The sequence below is a fragment of the Euprymna scolopes genome, chromosome 3 (genome assembly GCF_053919585.1).
Source record: "Euprymna scolopes isolate OS-2025 chromosome 3, ASM5391958v1, whole genome shotgun sequence".
NCBI classification, from domain to species: domain Eukaryota; kingdom Metazoa; phylum Mollusca; class Cephalopoda; order Sepiida; family Sepiolidae; genus Euprymna; species Euprymna scolopes.
Window position 1 is genome coordinate 117,483,947 of NC_136484.1, and position 23,885 is coordinate 117,507,831.

The following is a 23,885-nucleotide window of genomic DNA, read 5'->3' on the forward strand; positions in this document are numbered from 1 at the left end:
AAAGGAACCGATATTTTTCTCAACGTATATAAATAAAATTATGCACGTGTTACCGTGCTATTTTTTTTTTTTTTTTTTTTTAATTAGATTGTTAGGTGAACGCACAGAAACATCCCCTCTATGTTAAGAATAGTTTTCTAAATAACCGTATTATTTCAGCACGGTAACAAAAGTGCATAAGTATCAAATAAAAGAAAGTTTTCAAAATAATAACAATAATAATGATCTCCGGTGTCCAAAAACAATTAAAAAAAAAAACAAAAACAAACTGCTTGTTAAGCTATAGTTGACAAATCGATTTTGAAATATATTGTTTTAAGAAAAACAATATTACGTAGTTAATTGTCATGTCGGAAATAGTAATATATCCAACAATTGCGAAAATTCATCGAGTAGAACAACTGCTATTGTGTATTTAGTTAAAAAAAAAAAAAGAAAAAAAAAGGCTATCTTATAGAAAACAAATATTGCAGCCATGACAAGTAATGTAAAATATTTTCGGAGTTATGTCCCCTGCTTTTAGCCTCCTACTGCCTACTTATAACGTTTTCCGTAAAAATCACTTTTAACTAGAAAATAAAGATATTTTTACAACCTGCCCCAACGTAGTATAAACACCCTAACCACCCCATGTTAAGAACAGCTTTCAGAATACCCCCCCCAATCTCCCCATGTTAAGAACGGCTTTTGAGGTGGGTGGGGGTATTCTGAAAGCTGTTCTTAACATGGGGAGGTTGGGGCAATGGGGCGTTTATAATACGCTGGGGCACGTCGTAAAAATTTACCGAAATAAATTTTTACTGCGGTTTTTCGTAATTTGGGGATAAATTATGTGTTTGTATTACTGTACACATAGATTCGAAAAAGTTGTCAAAAAAAAAAATAAATAAAAAAAAAATAATAATATATATATATATATATAACAAATAAATGTTATCAAAGGCAAGATAAGTTACTTTTCTACCAAACTCGATATAATTTTCGTGTTTTTATTCAATGTAACATGTTTATTTACCTCGAAAAGCATACAGTGTTTACCGATGTATTGGAAAATTTAAAATGGCGCCCGACTCTCTCTTTAACACGGTAAGTTCGGGAAAAGGTGTTATAAATAATAAACTAGACAAAACACTGTTAGAAATTCGCTCAATATATGTTACCGTTACATAAGTTGACATATATTCGGTGTTTTTTTTAAATAGTATTTTGTCTAGTTTATTATTTATAACACCTTTCCCCAAACTTAGCGTGTTAACGAGAGAGTCGGGCGCCATTTTGAATTTTCCAATACATCGGTAAACACGATATGTTTTTCGAGCCGAATAAACATGTTACATTGAATAAAAACACAAAAAATATATCCAGTTTGGTAGAAAAGTAACTTATCTTGCATGATAACATATTTGTTATATATTTGTTTTTTGACAACTTTTTCGAATCTATGTGTACAGTAATACAAACCCTAAATTATTATTTTTGGCATGACAGTTGAGAACGTAATATTGTTTTGCCTTAAAACAACATATTTGAAAAAAAAAAAATCGATCTGTCGACTGTATTTTAACAAGCACAAAAAAGAAAAAGAAAAAAAATGTCCACACAATACCTGCGAGTTTGTATTGCCGCAGTTTTCTGAATTTCCCGGTGTAATTTTCTCCACATTTCCGAACACGTTCACTCAACGAGCGACACCATTGGTAAGAAGCTCCGAAGGAAACCAACATTTTGATTTTTTTTTCTTTGGAAGTGGGGTTTAAAATACAATTCTTTAAGGCAAAGAATATGTTGGGTTGGGCTAATTTCTTTTTTTTTTCCTTTTTTTTTTGTAATCGATTATAAAGAATTAAAAATAAATGGGAAATTTCTAAATCAATACGGAGATTATTCCCATCTCCATCGCACGTTGGATAGTTTTAGGTATTTTATCTCAGGAAAAATAAAATGTAACTAAAGTAAACACAGCAGTTCATTTCTTTTTCGGAAGAAAAAAAAATATCTATAAAAAAAAAAGTATTCACTATTCTGTTAAACATTTCATGTTAGGATTCGTAAAACTTTTTTTTTTAATTTTTAAATATCCTCCGTAGTCGAGATTTTATGTGGTTTAATTGTATACGGCATATCAACCTTTGGTTAGGTTATTTGATGCTGAAGTAGAATATACCTCTGAAATAATTTAATGTATACGCTTAACTGTATACAAGTTGTTATCTGAAGCATAACTGGAGTGGAATTGCTGCTGTTTTTTATCCGAAGGTTTTAATTTTTAAAAAAAATCTAAAAAAAAACAGGCATATATAGCGTATATATGTTGTGAGAGGGTAGAGAAAAAAAAAAAATGTAAATTCGAAAAAAGTTTGTATTTTTGCGGAGAAAGCAAGATTAGAAGGAAAATTTACAATTCAAATAGTTTTTTTTTTTTGTTTTTGTAAACAAAACATTCCTTAAAACACCATTTTTACTTCCATGAAGAAAAATTTGAAATAAAAGAATTTATCCGAAATTGTCACAGACAGATGGTTCCATTCTCATATTTTTCTCTCTGTCGCTTTCTACGAGCAACTCCTTTCAATAATCGAAGAATTTGCAGGCATTGTGTCGCCCGTGTTGACGTCGGTGCCATGCTAAAAAAAAAAAAAAAAAAAGTTTTTTGGTACTCTGTCCCCTCGCTGTTCCGAGATAAGGTCCTCTTGTGTGCTTCCCTGCTAACCCCCTCGATATCCAAACTTGAACAGAGGGTTCGACTATTTCATTACGCGGCGACGCGGACGTACGCTTTCGTTCGCCGCGTGTGTCGAGAGAGTAAATAAAAACTGTTCCTTCCGAAATACGGGCGGGCCGCGGGGTAGATAACGGGAAGGGGAAAAAGAAAAAGAAAGGAAAACGTTGAAGAAAGTAACGCTAGAAAATAACAAATAGAAACTCTCCAAACCATTCAACCTCTCATCTTCTTTTTCAACAAGTAGAGAATCTCCTTCGCCTTTTTCTTTTTTTCTCTTTCCAAAAAACACTATGAGCATTCTGATGAAACGAGCAGCAGCAGCCTTCGAAACGAGCGTGTGCCGAAACACAGGGAAGCCTCGATTTAAAAGAACTAATTGCTCGAGAGCGGGGGTTCCTTAAATCCGATATACGATCCCCTATTTCGTAAAAGGAGTAAATATGTAGATATCAACATTTAATAATTGGTTCAACTGTAGCATAGCGACCGTTACAATATCTACTTTATTTCGCTTGCCTTAATGGGGACCTAAAAACGACAGGAAGACGTCCTTAAGAAAGCGACAGGCAGAAATCTGGTGATGTCCGAGGCCAAAATCGTTGATTGCATGCGCCCCAAAGACTTGAGCATAAGTTCCAGTATTAAGAAATATTATATAGAAACCCATTCAATAAATGTTACCGTGACATTTGTGAGACCGTTTCTACCAGCATTTTGTTTAATTTTCTATTTTTGAGCGATTACCCAGATTCTCGTGTCTGGAATTTTTCCTTGCTTTTCCGTAACAGTAACACTCGACATTGTTTTTTGAACTGAATAAACGCTTTAAAATAAACTAAAACACTTAAAAAAAATTAAGAAAAAAAAATTATCCAGCTAGGTAGAAGAGTAATTTACCTTGCATTTGATAACATTAGGTATTTTTTTTTATTATTTATTTATTTTTTTTTTAAATTTTTTTTTTTTTTACAACTTTTTCGATTTGTGGTCTATGGTAAAAATGCCGGAAAATTATATTGATAAAAAAAAAAGAAAAAAGTATTCGACCGTTCTCCTTTACCTATCTGACAAAGAGTAATAAAAGAAGTTGGGAACATAAGTCCCCTCTCCTCAATCGACCATTTAAATATGTTATAGTATAGCTTTCTTGCAGTCTTTTCGTATTACTGGATTTTAGGACAGGAATTCATCTCGTCTGGTGGAATATCCAGTTTAGTGTTATTACTTGGAGTAAAATCACTTGGAGAAGGTGTACTATTCCTAGTAAAAGCCAGTGTTGGCTAGCCATACTAATAAGGAGATCTCATTTGGGCCACGAATACTATGTAATTTTGAATATTTAGTCAGTTTACTTGTAGGGAAAAGTAGCTTCATGTTAGGATTATCTGACAAATCCTTGTGCACGGAGACCTTTGACACCTGAGCACGGTGTCTAGCAGGCATTGTGTGTGTTCCAAGAAGGTAGGTTCTCTCTACCGTACTAGAAAGATACTAACGCCCGAAAGTATCCTATACCTCTTTAAGGCCACCATTCGCCCATGTATGGAGTATTGTTGTCATGTTTGGGCTGGTGCATCTGCTACTCGTCTCTCGCTCCTAGACAAGGTTCAAAAGAGAGTCGCCAATCTGATAGGTCCTGAACTGGCATCTAAGCTTCAGCCCCTGTCCCATCGACGAAATGTTGCATCCCTCTGCCTTTTCTACAAGTACTTTAACGGTGAATGCTCTGGCGAACTGCAAGCACTTGCGTCCCCTCGAGGATAGGAAACACCGGTGCGTGAACTCCAGGAGGAGAAGTCACATATAATTCGCACCAAATTTTATGTTCCTAGTCCTAATAGCAGGTACTGAATACAATCCTACAATATGTGCGTGTTCTATCTCTAATAATCAAAACTGAGTGTAGTGTAATGGAATAAGAGTAAGAGAAAGGAAAATAAACACTGATTAGGTCAAGAGAAGAAATAGTGAATAGCAAGTGAAAACAGCCTCTTTTCTTTGAAGATATTACTATTACAAATAAAACAAAAATAAATATATTGGGAGAATACATAGGAGGGAGGGGGAAAGGGAGGAAAAAGGGGCGAAAGAAAGGAGGGAGCGAAAGAAAAAGAAGGAAAGAAAAAGAGGGAAAACGAGGGAGAAAGAGGGAAGGGAATGAGGGGGGAAGAGAAAAAAAAAGAGATAAAGAAAGTCAGAAGAGTATCAGTTGGTTGGGCAGGATGAGGTTGGCTAGAGATAGAGGATAGGAGACCTTGTTTTTGATGTTGGGAAAGGAGAAAGAAATTCTACCCGGATAGAGGAAATGAGAGTGGGTAAGTTTAGGGGTGTAGAAAGAACACTTAGAAAGTATCATCGCCCATCAAGACCACTTTGTCATGAAATAAACACTGAACTCGTACTAAAAGTCATTGGTGACACCATTAGCTAACCATTTCAATCACCTTAGATACATGCCACATATACTCCCTCTCTCTCATGCTATAGATTATATAACTAGTCAAAATGCTCGTTCAGGCTTGAATTCTGAAACCAAACAAAACCAAGACGGCAGACTGTACATATATGAAGAATTTTATAAAACGCTATGATTGTAAAAGTATTCACGTGTTATATTTTTATGTATTTCGATTGCTAGTATATAAAATAATTATCCACAAACAAGTTTTGTCATATTTATGGCTCATCAGCGTGGTTGGCTATACTAAGGCTTGGACACCCAGATTCAGAGTCTATGATCGGGTTCGTATACCACTAAAAATTTAATTATCTATATATATAAAAGGCAAAATGTGTGTTAGTGTGTGTGTGTGCATTTTTTGTGTATGTCCGACAAGGCTGTTGGAAGGGGGGGCGCTCGGGGCAGTTACTCTTTCTTAGAACCTTTTATATGCTACCTAGATTATTATATCTACAATTTATGAAACGAGGTCGCGTGTATCTTTAATTTGGACGACTTTTACACGCTATTTTCACAATATTTTTTACTCTCCACGCGTTTCTTTGGCTTTTTCGTATAAAAAAGCGAAACTGAAAGCGAAGTCGAGTTTTCTGCCTCTCATAGCAATGCGGTTTGATCAATGAGGGGGGAATCCCTTATATGAGACAATTGCTATTCATTTGGACACTCCCCTTTTCATGGGGGAAACAAACAAGATATGCAGAAACTGGCTTGCAGCCAAAGTTAAGTGCGGGATTTCAAACCCCTATAGCGTGATGTTCGACCTCATTAAATTTACGCCCCTATCACTTAACTTTTTAAACGTTTAAAATTCACCCATTCTCAGTTCTCTCCCCGCGTAGCGTGGCAGTAATTTATTAGGCTATTCACCTCAAGGGTTCGGGTTCAAGCCTATCTACCTACCAGAACGTTTTTTTTCTCTTACACTTCCAAACGCCTGGGCAACGCCAGGTACCCCTCTAATCGCTAATAAAACAACAAATACATAACTTTAAAACAATAAAAACAGCATGTAATTTTAATGAGTTATGGTAGCAGACTGGTACAAGGTGGAACTATAAAATTGTCTCCCTAGAAAAGACAACATGATTCCATTTCCGTTTGATGAAAACCGGTTTTCTTTTTTGTTGTTGCAGACCATCTACTAGTTGGCCAGTTGTGTACAAATCCCAAGAGTGATAAGAGGCTTCTATCATGTCTGAAGGTGACAATATTCAATGAGCAAGATCGGAGATGTGCCGTCTATTCTATTATTATGATACCATTCTTACTTTCTTGTTATACATACTACAAGTCGTAATTGTGCAAGATCGCCGTTTGGCAACCAGACAAATTACAGACAGTCAAGATTTCCAAACTGAACAGAGAAAATTAACTGCATAAAGTCCGTTATGTTTCTAAACTTGATGCTTGGAGTTTGCCTTCCAATAAAAAAAGACAAACTATTTTTTTTTTTTAGCTAACCCAACAATAATGAATAACTTTATGCATTAAGCTAAAGACAGATAGGGTGGCCAAAAACTGAAAGCTTTTAAACTTTAAAAAGGCCATGTGACGATTGTCTAAGGACAGCAACTCATTATAAACAGGGTATATCCGTGATCCTTAGATTAGCAAGCAGCCAATTAAGTAATCATGTTTGGTTGAACATGCTGGTATGTATTAGACGACTTTAAGAAATTGACTTCCAAACTAACTTAGTTATCCTTTCTAAACCTACAAGTAATTCTACTGTGCTTCTTGGGAACTTCTAGTAAGTATGACAAAATATCGAATTGTACTTGACTCCCTTTCCACAAATTGAGGAGGGGAAATTTTTGTTGTGACAAAAATATCCATACAGTCACTATGCGCCTCACATAATATATGAATGATTAGTGTGGAAATAATGCTAGCAATTTTACAAGTGGGATGACTTTTTTTTTTTACACAGGAATCACCAATTATCAAGGCCTGGAGGCCACTCGTGGATAAGGGTTAATGGGTATATATAAGTCAATATGATTCTAATGTAGTAAACATTAGTGGAAATTTTGTAGATTGGATTACTTAGGTGGGGGGGCGGTTCATGAAGAACTTGTTTACGTTGGACTTGAAGATAATCAGATTGTAGTCAGCTGGAAAGCAGGCAAACGGGAGAGAGTTCCACAGGCTTACAGTTCTAAGAAAGAAGCTTTGTTCGTGGAATCTACAAATCAGTCAAATTGAAGTTCATAAATATGTTAAATGCTGAAAAGTAATCAAGATTTTCGACTGAACCAACATAGGGTCTGAATAGTGTAATATTCTATCCATGATCACTAATATCAAGAGTCACGGGATATGCATCAAACTATGTATTACAATATATTTTTTACATAAAAGAGGGTATGAATAAAGAAAATTGGAAGGTTCTATTTATAGACATTGATGATAGGAACTGACCAATTAAATGGAGCAACGTTCTGCTAGCAACCAATCAGAAGCCAGAATTGCTCCATAAAAATATTGGATCTTATAAAATTCCCGTACATAATTTTCCATGTCTACACTAGAAAGATCTTAGTCCACAAATTTTGAAAGTTCAAGTCGTATCTAGATCAACTACTCACCGAAAACTTTTTTCATCTCCAGGATTTATACAGAACACCATCGGAAATTTTTCTGAAATTAAACATGGCTTTCAGTTCAAAGCTGTTTTAGGCCTTTGTCTAACCATTTGTCAAGCAATTACCTCTTATTAAAAGGGGAAAATCCTTAAGATCTCAAACTTACTAACTTTCTATCATTTTTACTCTCTTAAGGAAAGTCATGAGAATTCACCTATAACATTCTCAATATATAATTTGAAAATTACAAACTTTGACTGTGCTGTACATTATCTGAGGATCTAGAATTGTTCATTGGATAGCGCATGGAGTGCCTATCTATTTAAAGCTCCAGACTCAAGCATAAGAGTGGTAAAGTTGCATTTGTCACTATGTCTAAAAGAAGCTCCATTAGTATAGTAATGCTTTTTTAAATTGCCATCAACCATCCCAATGCATATGTTCTGGTTGTATTGTCTAATGAGATGTTAGTTTCATATGCAACAAATTTCGCTGAGCAACCACTCTCCAGAGAACAAATTCTCCTGCTTTCTACAGAAAATAGGTGGTGGTGGTGGTGGTAGGGGGGGGGGCTAACATTGTGTTATTAAAGATTTCACTGATGGATAGCAAGACTTGCTGATTTTGTCCAATATATCTATTTTTAATCAATATTTGTTTCCCCTAAGGTTTTTTTTCTATATGTTTAAATCACACAAGATACATGCTAAAATATTCATCAGTTTAGGGATTGAGTTATGGTCAGAAAACTTTAATTTTAAGTATTCTAATTAGCCACAATTAAATCAGACAGAAGTTTATAGAAGCTAGAAGTAACTGTAAGAGATAAATAGCAACAGTTAAGACAATACACTGAAACCACCAGAAAATGTATCAAAGCACAGAAATTAGAAACCTGCGATTTTTGGAAAATCTACAACAGTGTAGATAGTGGAGGAAATCATTGACTGCCTATCAAACAATTATGAGGTTGTTTGCACGACAACCGAGAAAGCTAACATACTTGCCAGTCAGTTTGCCTCAAACTCCACATTGGACCCGATAAACCACTCCCTCCCTGACTTTCCTTTGCAGACAGATGCCACACTAAATGATCTGAAAATCACCTCTTCTCAGGAGCATGGTATCATAAAAAACCTAGACACCTCAAAAGCATATAGACCCAATCTCATTCCGGCTATACTATTCAAAAAAATGCTCTACTAAGGTTGCTTCAGTTCTCTCCAAACTTTACAACAAATGCCTTAACAAATCTTGCTTTCCTGACTGCTGGAAAACTGCTTCCGTGGTACCAGTTTTCAAGAATTCTGGCAAAAGAACTGACCCAGTAAATTATCGCCTCATTAGCCTCCTCCCACTTTTCACTAAAATATTTAAGTCCATAATTAATAAAGCTCTAGCCCATCATCTTACAGCTGCTAAAATTCTGACCGACAATCAATATGGATTTAGGCAAGCCTGTTCTATAGCAGATATCCTAACTGTAATCTCTAAACATATATACCATTCACTGGAAAGAGCAGGGGAGAGTAGAGCAGGGGAGAGTAGAGCAGTAGCCCTCGATATATCTAAGGCTTTTGACAGGGTATAGTACGATGGTCTTCTAAGGAAAATCAGATCATATAGGATCACTGGAAGAATACATAATGTAATTAAATCCTTAAGAGAAAAATCCAGGTTGTCCTTCTCGGTTATACATTTTATGATATAAATGCGGGAGTACTTCAGGGGTCGATCCTAGGACCTTTATTATTCCTGATATTCATAAATGACCTCCCTGATAAAATTATTTCCGAGATGGGTATATTTGCTGATGACACCACTCTCTATAATAGGCATGAGGGAAAAACAAACACATATCTAAGGAAATGGCAGAAACACGAGATAAAGACCTCCAATCTGCAAAAATGGATGGTCACATTCAATGCTGCCAAGACTAAGCTTGTTTCCTTCAATAATTACAAGAAACCTTCTCTACCACCAATAGCAATGGCCAAGAACACATTACCTGAAAGTACTTCCTTTAAACTCCTCGGCCTAACGTTTACAGGGAACATGAACTGGAATAGATACGTTGAGAGCATTGCCAAGACTGCTGCGAAGAAGGAATTACTTTTGGCATCGGAAATTAGGCACAAATATTTTCGATTCCGATATACCAAAAGATTAGGATTTCTTTTGATTCTTGATTCTGATTAATCGTCTCAACACACACACCCATTATATATATATATATATATATATATATATAGACACAAAGTTAACACTTAACAGTGTAAAGAAAATTCGATTTTGTGTGTAAATCAATATCTGAAAATTGTCTGGAAAAATCTTTTAGACTTTAGAGTGAAGAGTCAATTTACGATATAAAATTAAGCTGGTGTCTGAAATATATCAAAAAAATGTTCAGTGGATACTTTTATTCGAACAATTTTCAACCATCTTTTTTTTATACATCACAGCTCCCTTTTTCATGAATTAGAATATTTTCAAGGAAGCTGAAGAATGAAAACACCGTTTCTATTTAGATTTTGGTACTAAGATGTGCAGGGGAGGGAGAAGGGTCCATTGATTGCAAAACTTTAACAACGACAATAAACGGGAGAGAGAGAGAGAGAGTGGGAAGGAATAGAGAGGGAAAGGACAGAGAAAAGAGGAAGGATAAAGGGGGATGAAAGGAGGTGGAGGGGAGGGGAAGAGATATGGGATAAGAGGGCGGCGAGGAAGGAATAAAAGGGTGGAAGGGAGTGAGGTGTAGGGACACAATGTTTGTATGAAGGAAAGAAAATATACCAATTCCTTGAAAATAATATCTATTTTTGTTTACATGCAAGATGTATTTCGGCAGGCTTCTCCCCACCCTATCCCCTCTCCAGCCTTTTGGGGAGTATCACTGCCCCATCCTACCCTCACCAGATAAAATATTTATAGTGTGAATCAGGAAGGTCACGACCCAAGAATAATCTCCTTTAATCACTTGCTCTGACTCTGAATTTCTTTTTACATATTACTAACTTTTTATATACAATCTCTCTCACACACACACGCACATAATTTAAAAGGACTTATTTCCCCATTTTTACTGCAGTTTACCCATAGATCCGATCAGTAGAAGCATACCAGGTCTTGAACACTTGAATGCCGGTTCAAATTATGTAGGAAATAAATAATTCATATGGATATTCATGTATATAACACCATAGATCGATTATGATGATCAGGTCTACTATGAAATTGCAGATCAGCGTTAAAATAAGCCGCTTTCAACTATTTATTATTGTTATAAGTTCTACCTGAAAGAATACTGAGCACTTTGTGCATGCAAAATCTGCTGTCTTAATTGGGCATTGTCCCATTCTGAAAAGTAGCGAAATAGTCTGGCCCGGGATTTTTATCCTCGGTCTCAAAAGTCAACAAAGATTAGACCATTCCACTAATAAACTCGTCCATGTTGATTATGGTGTAATGCTGGCTCTGTGCAATTCTAGGAGTTTCACACTCCCAGGCTTTGTCTTCTCTCTTTGAGAAGGGGTTAGTTTATTGCTGATCGCCGAGGCGTTCTACCGGGAATGCTAACGAGGCTACACGGCAGATTTCGTAGTGTCAGATGGCTCCTCTGGAACATTGTCTTTTTCAATTCCACTTTCCAACCCTAGTGTCACAGATCTTGTGGTAGGAGATAAGTAAATAATGAATCTGTCTGTAGATTACTAACATATATATATATATATATATACATATATATACACACAAACATTTATTTGGCGCTTTTAGAAGTGCTTTGAAAGACCTCCCACCCCCACCAGATAACTATTTTGCATTTAAAAATTAAAGAGACAAAAGTGATACCAAAATATCCAGTTGAGGGAATTCATTTTACTTGTCTTGTGACGAAGTGGGGGGGGGGTCTAAATAGTTTAATTTCAATTTATTTTTAGGAAACATTTTATCTATTTAATTTTAACCTTTTTGGGAAGTAGTTTTGTATAATGACACACAAGCCATGTTACACACAAACACACAAAAAAAAAATCGTCAACCATTTTCCATTTCTAACATTGAAGATTATCGCAGTGTTTACTTAAAACACACCCCTCAAAATCCCTTTTGAAAAAAAAACACACACACTTGGTCATAATCTTAAATCTTCAACCGTGTCGTCTTAATCCTTTGTACCTTGGACCACCTTTTCAAAAATAATCTCATAAGCACACTTATAACATTTGTCAAATCAAATACCAAGTTTTATACATTTAAAAGATTGCAATATATATATATATATATATATATATATATATATATATATTGCAATGTGTGAGAGGTATTTATTGAATTTGTGTTTCTCATTTCCTTAGAAACCTTGTTAGCAACATTTCTTCAGAGTTTAATCAAGTTACATTGGAACATTGAAGTCAAAAAAAAAAAAAAAAAAAAAAAAAGAAGGATTATCAGGATTATGTTGTATTTATAAACTAGCAGGGCTATCCACCGTTGTCCGTAGTCATAAAAAATACTAAATAAAAAAAAAGTTAAATAGTATTAATTTCCTCACCACCACCTGCACCAGAAAAGAATCTTTTTATGCAAAGTATATATATATATATATATAAATTTATATTAGGAGGCCTTTAGAGCGCTACTGAAAGCGCTAAATAAAACAAATACTTCCAGAGCAATAACAACAATTAAGAAACCATAAATTAAATCTGGAGTTAGTGCCTTTCAATCATAAAAAAATGCTGACTCACTTGCCAGGCTGTATTAATATAGATGATTACATTAAAACAGGGTTCAATTCTTGATAACATTGAATAATACAAATGACCACTTGACCCCCAAAGAATTTTTATTCATTTCAGGAAATGCTGACCAAAAGTATACCAATTTTGTGGGTCTTTGTTTTGTAGCTTTTTTTTTTTTTTTTTTTAATTTTTAGCTGAACTTATATACAAACACAGACAACGCTTTTTATATAATAGATTATTCTTAAAAGGCTATTTTAACATTTGTAAAACGTTTAAATGCAATCTGAAGGCATTAAATCATATCAGGGAAACAAGTTCCAAATGTATAAGCTCACTGGGATTCAACATAATTGCCAATAACCGACACCCACCTCTCTTGGCACTGTCCTGGTCCTGGTGCAGCGATTAAGCCTGGCTGACTTTCTTCAAAGGAGACAGTTTCTAAAAAGTTTTAATTCACAAACAGTCTCTAGTCGCATTTATATCCACGTCAAGAGAGATAACAATGTTAGTTTTTGAATTATTTTTTACTTATTTATTAAATTTTTTTTTTTTTTCAGCGAGATGTCCCCATTCTTCCACACCACATCCGATACTCTCAAATGTCACTCGCCTGGTATTGACTAGCTTCGACGTTGCTCAACTTTGTTTATCCAATGAAAATCAATGTATTAACATGATTGTGGCATAAAAAGATAAAATAAGAATAGAAAGAATAGAACGATAGATAGAATAGAATACAATAGATAGATGGATAGGTAGAATAGATAGAGAAGAGTAAGTAGAGAAGAATGCAGATAAATCCATCTAAAATATTTGAACAGATTAAAGATGTGGTTTTACTATTTATGTATGACAAATTAACGACAAATGCATCCGGTCTTTTTTTTTATCACTAAAAATCTTTGTAAAAAATAAGCTTTCTTTTCAGACTTAAGGGGGATGTTTTTTTAGGCTTTTTTTTTTTTAATGTAGGCCAAAGATAAAAGGAAAAAATTGTTCCCTTAAGTTAAAAGAAAAAAGATTTTTTTTTTTGTTTTTTTTTTGTTTATTTGTTTTTTGTTTTTTAATATTGTAAAAGTTTCTTTTTCTTTTATTTTTAATAGTAAACGTTTACAAAAATAAAAAAAATTTTTAAAAAGTAGACGATGAGAAATATATATATGACAAATTATTCAATTCCCAAAATCTTGGCTGATAAATCTGAAGAAAACAAAAAAACAGCATGCCAGTCCGTCTAAAATAAAGTTGGTTGCTTCCGTTTCTCGCCTACAGAATCTTTGGTTGCTGGAATGACGTTCATCAGCAGGAGCAGTTGTCGTGCCTTGTCGTATCTTATTAGTAAAACCCACTGAAGATGTTTACTTGCAAGACTCCTGTATTTCCTAGTAAATGAATTCGCCAGATATTATTTATTTATTCGATAGAGTTCCTATAGTTTTATTTACAAACTGACTGACACCAAATCTTCATTATACTATAGATTTCACCAACTTGTAGCATCCGGGAGGATATTATAAATGTGTCACAGTAAGCATGTTGGGAATTTCTTTTTAATGTTTATTCTTATCAGAAACAACTCACGAAATTATTTAAGTTCATTCTCTCTCTTTTTTTTTTTTTTTTTTTTTTTTTTTTTGTAATGTGAAAATAAAGAATTTCCTGAATATGGATGGAATGGAACAGAAACTGCCTGCTCCTTTTTCTTTGAGATATTGGCATTTGTTTATCTGTTCAGCCAAGAAGGCATTGGGTAAGCCGTGTGTGGCGAAGAGGTTACGAGCAAGGTGAAACAATTTGGTTCTATTTTGATTTTATAACATATATACATATAAATGTCACTTTTACTTCCGGTTTCGGGTAAATGAAGAAGAAATTATATTACCCCCCCCCCTCTCTCTCTCTCTCTCTCTCTCTCTCTCTCTCTCACCATTACCGGTGTGCGCCAATTTTCACCATCATTTAAGATTTCCCTTTTTTCATCCTGTTTCTCATTTCTCCCCCCCTCCCACACACACACACACACACACACACACACACACACACACACACACACACACACACACACACACACACACACCTTTCCTTTTGCCCTACAGCCAAAATGATAATCAACAGTTTGGCGAATAAAAAAATAAAATAAATTCTTCAGCCATTTCTAATGATATCGAAATATAGAAATCACACCACATGAGTTGATTTGTACGTTGGGTCTATGTTTTATCCACTTGATCATTCATATATATCTATCTATCTATACTCCTATAAATTCGGTTTTCTTTTGTGTGTATCGATATTCATATTAAAAACCCTCTTTTCGATTTATTTAAAAAGAAAATACAATTTTCTTATATCTTGGTTGTGGAATTGCATTCACTAGCAAACGATCTAGCTAATTTGCATATTCTTTTAAACATTCATTTTAATTAATTCCATATTAGTTGTTTCGGTTTTTTAATAGGATAATCATCTTTAGTTAACTATTACGTGTAATTATATTCATGCAGATATTCTACTTGCTATATTCTATACTTGCATCATATTTGCGAAAAGGTTTATAGTAAACACAAAATTGTTTCCATATATATTTATGCATACGTATATATTTTTGTTAAATAAATCTATCTATATATCTATAATAGTGAACGTGTCTGTGTGTCTGTGTGTTTGTGTACATTTCCCTACGCAATAACTGTCAATTTTTAATCTTCAGACTCGAAATTTGATATACAAGGTACTGAGATTTGGGAAATTCGATGTGATCGGTTTTCGCCCAGAAAGTTCAACGATTTGACCTTTAGGAACTCTACCAAACTCGTCCGACAATTTTGCGTGTAAACACTTGAAATTTTAGACACAGGTTCATTGGACATGGATCTAACTTAATAACTTGATGTGAGCCCAAAACAATGTTAAGGGGTCATAATAGGGGTCAAAGTTTAAAAAAAAATCACCATTTTTGTTTTGTTTTCTTTTGCTCAGTATACACCTCCAAACACCCGGGCAATACCGGGCTGAAATGCTAGTATATATAGAAAAGTGAACGTGCCTGTGTGTCTGTCTGTGTACATTTCCCTACGCAATAACTGTCAATTTAAAGTCTACAGACTCGAAATTTGATATACAGGGTACTGAGATTTGAGAAAATCTATGTGATTGGTTTTCGGCCAGAAATTTGGCTGTTAAGGGGTCAAAGTTCAACGATTTGACCTTTGAGAACTCTACCAAACTGCTCCGACAATTTGGGGTCTAAACACTTGAAATTTTAGATATAGGTTCCTTGGACATGGATCTAACTTAATAACTTGATTTGAGCCCAAAACAGTAAATGTTAAGGGGTCAAAGTTAAAAAAAAAATTACCTCTGCGGTCTCTATCAAATTACTCAGACAATTTCTGGTCTAAACATTTGAAATTTTACATAAAGGGTATTCAGAGATAGGGCAATCTTATTCATTGGTTTGGATTAAAAATTTTTAGTTACCAATATATAAATGTATGTATGTATGTTTGCATATCTGCCCAACACTTTCGACAGAGGCGACAGATTTTCTCAAGATCAGTATTCTTTTGAAGTTCGACCTTTCAGATGTCAAATACCGAAAAATTGGCTAAAAATATTAATATCTTCACCTTAAACTGGACACTTTTCTACGGAGGGGGGTCGCTTTTTTCGCCGATATTTTTGAAAGTCATCCTCTCCTTTCGATTGTCTAGCCTTAATTTAAAAAAAAAAATGTCACTTTCGGTTTGGCGGTGGTCGTAACAGCATAGACGTCAGGGTTTTTTTTCCTGGGCTAAAACACCAATATAAAGTTTTGCATGGGTTCAAATACCTTACATGAAGTTTCATGTCTGTAGACCAAAAACTCTTGGAGTTTGGTAGGCAAAACTTTTTAAACAAATATTACACAAGTATAAATCATATGTGGAGACCAATGGTCTCCACACTAATGCGGATAAGACAAAGTTTATGACTTTCGATGTGAAAGGAAAGATCAGGACTCTGGTTGGATCAACACTGAAAGAAGTTGCTGAGTTTACATATCTGGGCAGCAACATAGTTTCAACAGAGAGAGATATCAAAATTCGCATCTCAAAAGCATGGACCACATTGGATGGGCTACGTTCAGTATGGACTTAGAGACTAACTAACAAACTGAAAAGGCGGTTCTTCAGGGAAGTGGTAGAGTCTGTCCTTGTTTACGGTGCTACAACCTGGACACTCACCAAAAGATCGGAAAAAAACTAGATGACACATACACCCGTATGCTACAAACAGTATTAAATATATCTTGGCAAAGTCATCCCACAGAGCAGCAACTTTATGGTAACCTATCTGCCATATATAATACCATCAGAGAAAGACGCCTACGATTTGCTGGTCATTGTATGAGGAGCAAGCATGAATTGGTGAGTGATGTATTGCTATGGACTCCACGACACGGACGTGCAAGCAAAGGACGACCTAGATCCACATACATCCAGCAAATAGCACACAGCGCCAACTGTGAACCTGAAGATCTGAGGCAGCTGATGGAAGACAGGAAGGTCTGGAGAGGAAGAGTCACATTGGTCTGGGCAAGGAGCCAGTTATTACGATGATAAATCATCTAGAATACCTGCATTAATATAATTACACATAATAAATAATCAACTATAGATGATCATCCCATAAGAAAACTGAAAAAAAAACTAATAGGGAATTAATTAAAATGAATGTTTTAAAGAATATGCAAATTAGCTAGATCTTGTGCTAGTGAATGCAATTCTATGACCGATGTATAAAAAAGTTGTATTTTTTTAAATAAATAGAAAAAAAAGAGGTTTTAATATAAATATTAATACACCCTACCCCCCCCCAGATATATAGGAGCATAGATAATACAGGTACATTTCAAATTCCAAACTTTTATTTATTTTTTTAAATTTCTTTCAACGTGTCAGATATTCCATATTTTTACAGCAACTGTTTTGTCATGTAGAACCAATCAGTTATTTGTATGTCAATACTGAATTTATTCATTATAGACTCTTCAGAAAATAGGAATTTATTTACTGTAGAAGCTGTTCTTTTATTTGAAGTTGTAAAAATATATAAATAAAATTAAAGCATATTATTATATTTAGTGATGAGATGATTCCAATATTTTTTCTGATTCCAATAAAATTACTGATTCTCTTCTAAATTTCCGATTCTAGTACATTTATCGATTCAGATAATTTTAAATTTGTCAATATAGAGTTTTGTGGGGAAGGGGGGGGAGTTACTGCAAAAACCATGAAATATGTACATATAATTTCCTAAAGATATAAATACACTTATGGAGATGATTTGTAGATTTTAGTTTTATTAGTAGCTTCAAATCAATAAATATTTATCATTTTATCACTAATACGCCCCATAGTAAAATTAAGTTTTAACCAAAATCAGATACAATGAAAAAGCATTGTTTTTAGCATCAGAAAATAGATACAAATTTTCCCAATTCCGATAGACCAAAAAGTTCTGATTTTTTCAATTCCCGATTCCGATTAATCATCCCAGCACTAATTATTTTAGTATTTGTTGCGCTCTTACTATTTTTGGTCTGTGGTCATTTCATCAGAGGGACATTATCTTTATATTTAATCTGTTTGACAGGCCCACTTTTGCATTCTTATTGAAAAGGGGAGGTTCACTCCCGAAAATGTCAAAGATGTTACACTATCCCAATTATTTATATTAATAAATAACAGCAAGTTCCATATTTACTGATTTGATATGTGAAAGATCTTTTAAAAAATAGATTTTCTGGAGATTCTTAACCCAAGTCTTTGATTGTTTACTTTTGTTTACACTTTCATCATTTAGTTTTTTTTTGTTTTTTTTGCATTGCTATTACCCTTCATAAATACTACCCCCCCCATATATATATATTTTAACGAGACACTAATATTTCATACTTATGCAATCATCAGCATATGAAATTACAAATAGTCGAAACCAATTACAAAATAACCTTGAGTCTGCAGTCCAATATTCAACTTCCAATATATATTAGTGATGGGATGGATTCCAATATTTTTCCTGATTCCAATACAATTAACAATTATGTACTAAATTCCTGACTTCAACACAAGTACAGATTTTGATTCTTTATAAATCTCTAAATATTTAACTATAAAGTTGTTATCTATATGGCACAATCACATTTAACACACTGGTTCCCGTCAGATCACTGAAGTTAAGCAACAATAAGCCTGCCCATTACCAGATGGGTGACCATTTGGAACTTCCAGGTGCTGTATATGTTCTCCGCTTATCCGCTTATCTCGGCACTGTTTCCAGTCGTCTTGGACTTCTCATTGCCAACAGACTCGAGCGGTGCCGATTCAGGAGAGGTGTGGTTGGAGATTGTGCAACCTTCGATACACAATACAGCTGCCCCTACAGGGGATATCCTTTATCTTTTGAAGCTGAACGGAGGCATTTATTCAAAGCTGTTATTAATTCCGGATTACCATATAAAAGCACACACACACACACACATTAAATATTCAGATATGTTCTCTTGTGGGGATGATCTATAGATTTTAGCTTTACTGGTAGCTACAATGTATACTGCATAGTGTTACGAACCAATTATGCTCTTACAAATTAATGTTTATTTTCAAAAATACCGCGTGCACTGGCTTTTTAAATTATAGATTTATTCAAATAAAACAACGCTTCCACACAGAAAAAAAAAAGAAAAAAGCTATTTAACGACTTTGATTGTCTCCCCTTGTCACCCATTTTGACCATGTTGTTAGCAGGTGAAGGCACCCCCTTTTTTTTTTCATTTAATCATGAAAGACACAAATCAAAAGATATAGATAAACGCTACATCAGATAAGAGCACAAAAAAAAAAAAATATCAGAAAAAAGTCCAAGAGACAAGATTGAAAATGTTCTACAAGCAAATCATTCAACCATATTAGTTGTCAGAAAAAAAAAATGTTCTTACTTTTCTGTTTCTCCGTTGATAGCACTCCCACAGAACGCGTTTGCAAAAACAAAAAATAATACGACAAAGAAGAATACGTTCTTAGGACCCTAACTAATAATGCAGCCTGTAGCTAAGATTACCACTAAGTTTGACCCCCCCCCCCGCTGCCTTTGCAAAAGTTCTCACCACGGTCATCATTACCCTACCCACAAATATTTAAAGCTAGACGCAAAGTGCATTCCAACTGAACTGGAACCATTCCTATTATCTCTGTAAGGAGCCATTAAAAAAGATGAAGAATTTCACAGATGAATTCTTCGAACCAATACATTCAAGTAGATTTACAGAGGACATCTGCTTCTGTCGTTTAAAACAATAGTAAACAGCCCCTCCCTCCCACAAAATAAAAAAATAAAAAACAGACTTACTGTTCTATGTGGTGCTAAGATATAATGGAATAATTCTTGCCAAACATTTGCAACGTTTTCTTCTTTTGTTTTCTAGATAATTAATGTAACTCGGATGATTTTCATTTAATCTTAGTGTAATATGTGTAAATTAATCAGCATTTGAAATAATACACGTACATTAAATCTATGTCCAAGGTAGCTGGAAAAATGGTGGGATCCTTCTACCGCTCCATTAAATATCTCACTGCTGATGTAATTCTTTATCCATATAAAAGTCAGGTACATCCAAGGATGGAGTACTGTTGCCTCATCTAGGCAGGAGCTGCTAGAAAGACCTTATCCTGTCTTGACAGAGTTGAAAAGAGACTTCGTATCCTAGTGGGGGATGCCCCTTTTTTCTTCCCTGCAACCTCTTTCCCACAAAAGAGATGTTGCGAGTCTTTCTCTGCTTTACTGTTATTTTCATGGCAAGTGCTCATCTAAGCTCCAATCTATGCCCCCCCCCCCATCAAACTTTCACGAAAAACACTCGTCTAGTCGAAAGCACCGTTAATAATTTCCCCCACTCTTTATCTGTGACTAAACCTAAACGTAGATTCCAAGAAGGAAGCTTCTTAGAATTGCACACCTCTGGAACTTTCTTCCGTTTGCCTGTTTTCTAGCAGACTACAATTTAGTAGTCTTTAAGTCCAACATAAACAAATTCTTAAACTGTCTCCTTAAGAAATCCAATTTACCAAATTTCCACTAACGATTACTACATGTTCCCCCTGACAACTGTTCACTCATTAACCCTTATCCTCGAGTGACCTCCGGGTCTTGATAAGTGATGACTACTTTGTAAAAAAAAAAAATTTTTAACTGGGTTCTTCCATATGTATTTTTTAATTAGTTTAATCTAAACTAGTATAACTTGTATACAGGGTGGAAGGATAAAATTGTCACACAAGAAAAGACATGATTCCATTTCCGTTTGATGAAAACCGGTTTTCTTTTTTGTTGCAGATTATCTACTAGTTGGCCAGTTATGTATAAATCCCGAGAACAATAGGAGCCTTCTATTATGTCTGAAAGTGACACGATGTTCAACAAGCGAGATCAGAGATGCGCTGCTGTACAACTCATGCTCTATAGCGATTCAAGGTATTACAACAGGACCATTGCCAGCACCTTCAAAATGCAAATTCGTATAGTTCAATGCTTGAAGGCACAGCTCAATGCATCAGACAACCAACGGTTATGGTCTTTGGCATGGTTTCAAGTGAGGGACAAATCATGCCACCTCACATCTTCGAAGTTGGTTTGAAAGTTCACACCAAAGTTTATCTGAATGTACTGAAGAGTGCGGTGATCCCCTGGTGCAATCAGGTGGCCGCTGGAAGACCCTAGGTTTGGCAGCAGGATTTAGTGCTGGACCACAAGTCCAAAGAGATCCAAGCTTGATTTCAAAAGGAGTGTTACGACTTTGCACCCTTTTCTCACTGGGCCCCCTCCTCCCCTGATCCAACTCCGTTGGACTACTTCATTCAGGCATATGTCGAAAACATCACTAACATGACTTCCCACAACACCAAAGTCAACCTGATCGCTGCCATCCACTAAATATTCACAGAGCACCCGCCAGTACTTATGGAAAAGGCATGCTCCTAGTTTCAAACTTGTATCAAGGTGATGATTAAGGCTGAAGGAATTGAATAGATTTAAACACTACTACATAATCAAGTTACCGGAATTGATTTTTTTTTCAATAAAAGTTTTAAAATAAACCTGCAGTGTGATTTTCATTAGGGCGACAACTTTATCGTTCCACCCTGTAGTTCTCCAAAAAATACAGAATTAGACTAATATCTACCTATTTAGCAACAGCCAACTGGCGTAGCGGTTAGAAATACTGACTGTTATCTAGGTGGTTACGTTTCGATCCCAGCTTAAGGCAGTTGCTTGTCCAGCCACACTAAAGAACTGTAATACAACAAAACAGTATATGTAGATAACTAAATATGCGCTCCCTTTTGAATTGTGAAGACTATAGAGTGAAATAAACAACCATTAGCATATAATGCAATGCTTTTATGAAAACAAAATGAAGACTCCTGCATTTAACAATGTAATTTAACCAACTTAGCGGCAGCAAAAGACAAGAGGGTTAAAAGTGGCAACTGTCACCTAGGCGACTGAGCTCTGATCCCAATTTGAAGTAATTGCTTGTTTAGCCACACTGAAGAGCTGTGAAACGGCGAAATTGTTTATGGATTACATTATTGTCACCTCTTTAACAAATAAAAGATTCTTAAAGTCGATCACTGTCTGGGGAAACTGAAAAAGTTAGTCATCTAGCCCTGTGTGCAAGATTGTAACTTCCTTCCTGTAACTTACCAACTAGTTACTTGATCAATCTAAGAATGCCTGTATTTGAAAACGGTAAGCTTCATTAAAATTTCCCTTAATATCGTGGCGATGAACGGTGGCCCTAGGGTATGTTCTTTACTAATGGAGTCAAAAGTGGTTTTGTTACGGGGGGGGGGGGGTCGAATCCTTCAAACAGCATTGATCATCATCTTTTACACTCATGATTGTGCGAGCATGAAACACTAGAGTCTATAAGTATATAAAAATAATTACTTCCGTGGACAGAAAAATTTTGCATCACTTATGTCCCCTTACAAAGATTTAAAAAAAAAAAAAAAATCAAGAAATGATTAGACTAAAGCTAATACTCTATTACAGGATTTAGAAAATGTTTAAAATTTAAGGAGTAAACTTGAAAAATTGGAATTCAGGAAATTTCACTTCATCGATGGCTAATTACTATGGATCGAATTGAACGCCAATCTGAATTTTCAAATGTGACGTCATGTTCATATTACACCCCCTAAAACTTCTTTAAAATACTCCAAAGAAATTGAAATTTGGTGAGTATTTATTAATTGATGTGTAAAGCCTATTGTCAAGATTTCACAATAAAACAGAGGTATTGGAATTTTCACAAAGACGTTCCATCCATTTTCTACCCCGTTTTGCATGAAATTAAAATAAGTACAGTCCACATTATCAAATCCTTATGTCCACTATTTGTGTTCATAAATTCATAATGATCGGTTAATTAGTTTGAACGTGAATCCTGCGCATACAGATATATAAACATATATAACTTTATATATATATATATATATATATATATATATATATATATAATTATTGGTGAGGGTATAATTTTGGGAGAAGGTCATAATATATAGGGCATATCCTGGTTGGGTAAACTTATTAAGTGAAATACCGTAAGAGGACATAGATCCAAAGATAGTGGAAATAAATAGATTGATTGTAACAACCTTTCACTGTTTAACTGAATGAATGAATATGTGACACTGTTTTGTCTGTCTACGTCTCTCTGCTAATAAACTATGAATGAAAAAAAAAAAAAAAGAGTAAATGACTGAATGCGTTTCATTAGGTGGCTTCTTACTATTTCTCTTATCTATTTCAGTCTGGCTTTTCAAGTTTATCTTTTATTTCTTCTCTGAAGCCAAATGTGAAATCATGAATGGAACTTGTGTTTTTCTCCCCCCCCCCAAAAAAAAAATAACTTGGCCTCTGACCCTCTCTTCTCAGATACATATATACCTACATATATATGCATACCTAGACGTACATAAACAATTTTGTTTAAACAAAATAGATAACCCATGCTGGTGATCCTTTTCTTTCTTTTCTTTAGCATTACTTCATTAAGATGAAATAACCAAACTACAGGGGCACTATGTTGAGCAGCGAGATGTCTGTTCACATGACATTTTAACTCCTGCATATCATTACAGTCAGGGAAGCAGGGAACCCGGAAAGGAATTCCATAAGTTAAGTCTGAGGGAAGAAGCTATTAGCGTACAAGGCCTTCCGGCATCTATGGATCTCTACAGTGTAGGGGTGCGATTTTGTTGCTTGTCGGGTTAATCGGGGGTATATACGTCAAAGTGCTACAAGTTTGTTAG

At 35.0% G+C, this 23,885-nt stretch overlaps 1 protein-coding gene across 6 annotated transcripts in view; it reads right to left on the reverse strand.

Moving 5' to 3' along the window:
* LOC145258202 (rho GTPase-activating protein 7-like) overlaps nucleotides 1–23,885 on the reverse strand; it is a 671,840-nt gene that overhangs the window by 223,065 nt on the left and 424,890 nt on the right. Inside the window, exon 1 of one of the 6 annotated variants that reach the window (XM_080116125.1) lies at nucleotides 1,607–14,521. The exons of the other annotated variants lie outside the window; for them this stretch is intronic. Within the exon in view, the coding sequence (XP_079972251.1) occupies nucleotides 1,607–1,724 (118 nt within the window). The 5' untranslated portion in view covers nucleotides 1,725–14,521. Of the gene's footprint in view, nucleotides 1–1,606; nucleotides 14,522–23,885 lie in introns of those variants that run through there. 6 annotated transcript variants of the gene reach the window in all.